At 54.3% G+C, this 6,443-nt stretch overlaps 1 protein-coding gene across 2 annotated transcripts; it reads right to left on the bottom strand.

Annotated features, from left to right (window-relative positions):
- Positions 1–762: 762 nt before the first annotated feature.
- On the bottom strand, positions 763–4,237 carry pop7 (POP7 homolog, ribonuclease P/MRP subunit). 2 transcript variants are annotated; one of them, XM_067972119.1, is made up of 2 exons: positions 4,015–4,237; positions 763–2,173 (listed from the first exon to the last, which is right to left on the bottom strand). In XM_067972119.1, exons 1-2 carry the CDS (start codon positions 4,151–4,153, stop codon positions 1,740–1,742), a joined length of 573 nt encoding a protein of 190 aa, XP_067828220.1. In that variant the 5' UTR covers positions 4,154–4,237; the 3' UTR covers positions 763–1,739. The 2 variants fall into 2 exon arrangements, with proteins under 2 accessions (XP_067828220.1, XP_067828221.1); XM_067972120.1 differs by lacking the exon at positions 4,015–4,237 and adding an exon at positions 3,691–3,994.
- Positions 4,238–6,443: the final 2,206 nt, after the last annotated feature.

Genomic DNA, 6,443 nt, shown 5'->3' with positions numbered 1-6,443 from the left:
GGGAGCTTTACTCTGTATCTAACCCGTGCTGTACCTGCCCTGAGCGTGTTTGATGGGACAGTGTAGAGGGAGCATGCCAATGTTTTGCAGGGTTTCCTAGGTGTGTGCCCATGTTTTCACAGGTGCCGAAGCAGGAGTGGGACGGGGGGTCAATACTGTGGGGAGAGAGTCAGCAGGTGTGTGCTAACATTTGGCGGGGGTGGGTCCCCAGGAATGTGCCATCAATTCAGGAGTTGGTTGTGCGACTCAGTAATGGCTGGAAAGCACTGCCCTCTCATGGCAGGTTAATGACCCTCAGGAGGGCCACAGTCCCAATCGCCCCCACATAAGAGCTGCCCTGTGGGGAAACTGCAACTCAGAAGCAATAAGCAGTTCCCGAGCAGGTCATGCAATCTCCTTTTTCTAACATTTATTGCTTTTAAATTTTCCCAGTCTGTAGTTCTGAACAGGGAGCTGCAAATCAGAGCCAACCTGTCACACGTGCTGCCAAACGGCAGGGTGGGTTGGCACTCGGATTTGAGTGAAGTGCGACGGTGGGTTATGTGACATTTTCAGATCGGGGGGAGGTCATTTTTCGACTTCCCGCACCAGCTGGGGAGTCTCGGTGAGCGAAGAGTTTATAGGAAACACAAGCACACATCGCACGCCCCGAATTATCCACATACGCTCCCGACGGGTGAAACCCCCTGCTGGGAGTGTAAGGCCAGTGATTTACCCAAATTGTGTCAACTCCAACTAACAAAAATGGGTAGTACAATCACAGACTTCCAAACTTGGGTTGTATTCAGAGCAATATAACACTATAGAATGAAAGATCTCGCATTTATATAGCGCCTTTCACCACCTCAGGACATCCCAAAGCGCTTTACAGGCAATGAAGAACTTTTTGAAGTGTAGTCACTGTTGTAATGTAGAGAAACACAGCAGCCAATGTGTGCAAAGCAAGATCCCACAAACAGCAATGTGATAAATGACCAGATCACCCTGTTTCAGTGATGGTGGTTGAGGGATAAATATTGGCCCCAGGACACCGGGGAGAACTCCCCCTGCTCTTCTTCCAATAGTGCCGTGGGATCTTCAACGTCCACCTGAGGGGGCAGACGGGGACTCTGTTATTGACGCCGTCAGTAGTGCTGTAAAGTGTCAGTCTAGACCGTTTCGCTGGAGCGGGGCTTGAACCCACAACCTTCTGACTCAGTGCCACCAACCGAGCCGGGGCCGACACGAAGCTGAATCACTGGTGGGTACAGGAAAGGTTCTCTCGAAAAGTGGCCCAATCGGAGAGTTGAGAAGCGGGCTATCTCGGTGGGAGTGAGGTACAAATAAACGCTGAGTGGAGCTACGAGACATCGACAGCAGCACTCCAGCGGCTACTGGTCAAATAAATAAGATGATGAAATAAATACTTGGGGGGAGTAATCACAAGAGTAAAAACATCCTTGGTCACAACCCTTGCGCTTTCTCCCCTAATGAGATTACAATCGTGTAATCTCTCTGACGTTTCACATAATGTAAGCACAGCACATTCACTGAGTCCTTAAACGGGAAGTAACAATGAATTATAAAATGGTTTTACCCTAAAACTCTGCAAAAAAAAAACAACAGCTGAGTCCATTACTTAACATCCAGGATATGCTGCGATGGTCTTGAATGGAGAGTATTCAAGGGGGTTATTCGGAACACATTTAACGGCCCGTGCGCCCCCTCAATTGGAAGAGCACGCAGCCACCGCGCCTCTCCTACTTGGGGAGAGTGTGGAAAACCTTGATGTGAATGGCAGAGTTGTTCCTGGTGCGGGTGAGGGGTTCACCCTCGTCCAGTTCCGGCTCCAGGTCGTCCACCAGCTCGACGGTGGAGGTGTTTGCCGCGATCTGCAGGGCCCCGAAGCTGCCGCCTTGGAGCTGGAGGGCGATGTTGATGGCCCGGTTGATGGCCAGCCCCAGGCCGTGGATGCAGATCTCGCTGAAGCTACCGCCATCCAGCATCTTCTGGCACCGCGCCAGCTGCGCCTTGAAGTCCGTCTTCATGTTGACGTAGATGTCGTTCTTGCGCTTCGGGAGCTTGCGGGGCAGCCTCTTGCGCAGCGTGTACTCCACCTGGTCCATGTCCAGAACCCCCTCCGACACTGGCACTTTGGGCTGGGCGGTGGCTGCACGGTTTTCAGCCATGCTCACTGAAAGGACACGAAGCAAAGACAGGGGGGCGTGAGCTAGGGGTACCGTTCGGAGAGGGGGAGGTTGAGCTAGGGGTGCCGTTCGGAGGTGGGGGGGGGGGGGGGGTGAGCTAGGGGGTACCGTTTGGAGAGGGGGGGGGGTGAGCTAGGGGTACCGTTCGGAGAGTGGGGGGGGGGTGAGCTCGGGGTACCGTTCGGGGGGGGGGTGGGGGGGGTGAGCTAGGGGTACCGTTCGGAGAGGGGGGGGGGGTTGAGCTCGGGGTACCGTTCGGAGAGGGGGGGGGGTGAGCTCGGGGTACCGTTCGGAGAGGGGGGGGGTGAGCTCGGGGTACCGTTCGGGGGGGGGGGGTGGGGGGGTGAGCTAGGGGTACCGTTCGGAGGGGGGGGGGGGGGTTGAGCTAGGGGTACCGTTCGGAGAGGGGGGGGGTGAGCTCGGGGTACCGTTCGGAGAGGGGGGGTGGGGGGGTGAGCTAGGGGTACCGTTCGGAGAGGGGGGGGGTTGAGCTAGGGGTACCGTTCGGAGAGGGGGGGGGTGAGCTCGGGGTACCGTTCGGGGGGGGGGGGGGGGTGGGGGGGTGAGCTAGGGGTACCGTTCAGGGGGGGGGGGGGGGGGTGAGCTCGGGGTACCGTTTGGAGAGGGGGGGGGGGGGGGTGAGCTAGGGGTACCGTTCGGAGAGGGGGGGGGTGACCTCGGGGTACCGTTCGGAGAGGGGGGGGGTGAGCTCGGGGTACCGTTCGGAGAGGGGGGGGGGGGTGAGCTCGGGGTACCGTTCGGAGAGGGGGGGGGTGAGCTCGGGGTACCGTTCGGAGAGGGGGGGGTGAGCTCGGGGTACCGTTCGGAGAGGGGGGGGGGGTGAGCTCGGGGTACCGTTCGGAGAGGGGGGGGGGGAGGAGTTGCGGGTACTGTGTGGAGATGGGGGGAGTTCAAAGCACTGTTCGGGGGGAGGTTAGGAGTACTGTTCGGAGGGGGGCTGAGTTAGGGCTACTGCACGAAGGGGATAAGTTAGGGGTACAGTTTGTAGGGGGGTGAATTAGGGGCACTGTGCGAAGGGGATGAGTTAGGAGCACTGTTCAGGTGGGGGGAGTTAGGGATACTGTTCAAAGGAGGGGGGAGTTAAGCATACCGTGTGCCTGGAAGAAATGGCGGACTGTCAATATCAGGGAAATGGCAACGGTGAGATTTCACACCGTTAACACGTGGGCGAAGGCGTTGTCTGGTGCGGTACTGAGCCGATCAGAACCATGGTCCGAGGCTTGGTCCCAAGGTCCATGTTAGCTGATCTCAATCAGGACAGCTGATGGGTGGGGAGGCAGTAAGGGACTCAGCACCCACGGACTGGGGCTGGGGGCATTACTACTGACCTCAGCACCTGCTACCTCACCGCAAAGTGCAGAAAGTCGGCAGGGTGAGATGGGGCGGGGCAGCCTTGACCGCCGCGTCCTCCACAAGGGGGAACAGCTCGCGTTCACCACCCAGACTCGCGATGCCCTCCAAAGGTCAAACGGCCGGTTCTCACCAGGACGGTGATGCCTTCCACGGCCGAACAGCCGGTGCTCGCCACTGAGTCGTGATGCCTTCCACAGCCGAATAGCCGGCGCTCGCCACTGAGCCGTGACGCCTTCCACGGCCCGAACTGCCGGCGCCCAGGTAGAGCAGCCTGAGAGGGGAGATGTTGGAAGGGCAAGGGGGAAGGGGCGGCCTGCAACCCAGCCCGCCCTCCGGCCGGGGACCGCGGCCTCCTGGGGAAATAGAACCCCCAAACCCCCTCACATCGGGGCTTAGACGACGACAACGACGACAACAACCGGCCCTGCCCTGACTGGATGAGTGAGGCACAAACCGGGATTGGTGTTCGATGCCCCGGCTCCCGTTCCCCGCTCCTCAGGATCCCGCCGCCGCTGCTGCCCTCTCCTCTCGGCCTTCTCCTCCACAACGGACATGCGCCGAGACCTCAACAAGATGGCGGCGTCTCCTGGCATCAGCAGCCAAGGCGGTTCAACCTGCGCGGGCGCGCCACACAAGCCAACGAGCGTGCCAAGAGAGTACCAGCCTGTCACCGTGGACCTCCCACATTCATAGCGCCTCCCTCCTTAGCAGGTAGGGTGGAGGATTGCTTTCAGTTGACTGATGTGTAATTATAAAGATCTCATGGCCTGTTTACCACCGTCTCTTCATGTATTTCAGTAACCCTATTTTTGGCCTGCATGCCCAATTGTTGTCCATTCACACCTATACTACACTGACCTCCACACTCACCTCACTACCACTGAAACCCTTATTGCATGCCTTTGTACCTCCTGGGCTCAACTTCTCCAACATTCTCCTTGCCATACTCCCAAGCTCCATCCTACATAAATACCAATTCATCGAAAAACCCTGCCATTCGTCTCCTTGCATCCTGTCCCACACCAAATCCCCCTCACATTACCCCTGTCCTTGCTGACCCCCATTAGCTCCCCGCCCTCCCAACACACCGACTTCAAAACCTGTGCTCGTTTACCAATTACTCTATGACTTAACCCCAACCTCTTCAGGCCCATATCCCCAGCTTGCAATCTCCAATCTGCTCACTGTGCGCTCGCCCCCTTCCGCTCCACCCTCGGAAGCAGAACTTTCACCTGTCTTGTCTCCACTCTCTGGAAGACCTCCGAAAACCTCCCCCTTGCTGCCTCTCTCCCCACCTTCAAAAGTCACCTCAAAACCTACCTCTTCGGCCACACCTTCAGTCACCTCTTCTCCTACCGTTTAGTGACTGGTTTCCCCTCCTTTATTTTCTTTTGTGAAATGGGGAAAGAGCAGGGGAGTGGGACTAACTGGATAGCTCTTTCAAAGAGCCAGCACCGGCACGATAGGCTGAATAGCCTCCTTCTGTGCTGTATGATTCTATCATGCTATGATTCTATGAAATGTCTTGGGATGTTTACTACATTATAAGACTGATATAAATGTAATTGTTGGCTTTTTATAAAGGACAATAGTGCAGGATGAAAAGATCCTTATATTATCTCTTACATGTGTCAGCTTGGCTCAAGCCCCACTCCAGAGATTTGAGCACATAATCCAGGCGACACTCCAGTGCAGTACTGAGGGAGTGCTGCACTGTCGGAGGTGCTGTCTTTCAGATGAGATGTTAAACCGAGGTCCCGTCTGCCCTCTCAGGCGGACGTAAAAGATTCCGTGGTACAATTGGAAGAAGAGCAGGGAGTTCTCCTGGAGTCCTAGCCAGCATTCCTCTCTCAACCAACTTCACGAAAATGTCTCATTGCGGTTTGAGGGACCTTGCTGAGCACAAACTGGCCCCATCTGCCTGTTCAGGTGGACATAAAAGATCTCGGGTCACCTTTTTAAAGAGGAGTTCTCCCGCTGTCCTGGCTGACATTTATCCTTCAACCAACACCATTAAAAACAGATTGGCTCATCATTTCTCTCACTGCTGTTTGTGGGATCTTGACGTGTGCAAATTGGTGGCTGCATTTGCCTACAAAACAAGTGACTACATTTCAGAGAAAGCACTCTAGCTGGTAAGCGCTCTGGATGCCCCGGGGGTGTGAAAGGCGTTATGTAATTGCAAGTTCTTTCTTTATCTCTAGACTCAGTACTGATTACATTAAGCTCTGGCCCTCAGCATTCACTTTTGTCTGTTATGCCTCTGTGAAGCACTGTGGGATGTTGTTCTACATTAAAGGTGCTATATAAATGCAGGTTTTTGGTATACAAAACCTAAAAAGCGCAAACCAAACACTGGGGTTCATTTCTAGAGGAACAGAATTTAAAAGCAGGGAAGTTATGTTAAACTTATATAGAACCTTGGTTAGACCACACTTTGATTGCTGTGCACAGATCTGGTCCTCAGATTACAAAAAGGATATAGAAGCAGTGGATAAATTGCAAAAAAAGATTTACAAGGATGATACCAGAACTGAGAGGATACAACTGTCAGGGCGCTTTTCTCTAGAAAAGAGAAGATTGAGGGGTGACCTGATAGAGGTCTTTAAAATTACGAAGGGGTCCGATGGTGTAGATGCAGAGAAGATGTTTCCACTTATGGGGGAGTCCAAAACTAGGGGCCATAAATATAAGATAGTCACTAATAAATCCAATAAGGAATTCAGGAGAAACTTCTTTACTCAGAAAGTAGTGAGAATAGCTACCAGATGGAATGGTTGAGGCGAATAGCATAGATGCATTTAAGATGATACTAGAAAAGTACATGAGGGAGAAAGGAATAGAAGGATATGTTGACAGGGTGAGATGAAGTAAATCGAATGG

The sequence above is a fragment of the Heptranchias perlo genome, chromosome 35 (assembly GCF_035084215.1).
Source record: "Heptranchias perlo isolate sHepPer1 chromosome 35, sHepPer1.hap1, whole genome shotgun sequence".
NCBI lineage: Eukaryota > Metazoa > Chordata > Chondrichthyes > Hexanchiformes > Hexanchidae > Heptranchias > Heptranchias perlo.
The sequence above is the reverse complement of the archived record's forward strand: the minus strand, read 5'-3'. Positions and strand labels throughout refer to the sequence as shown.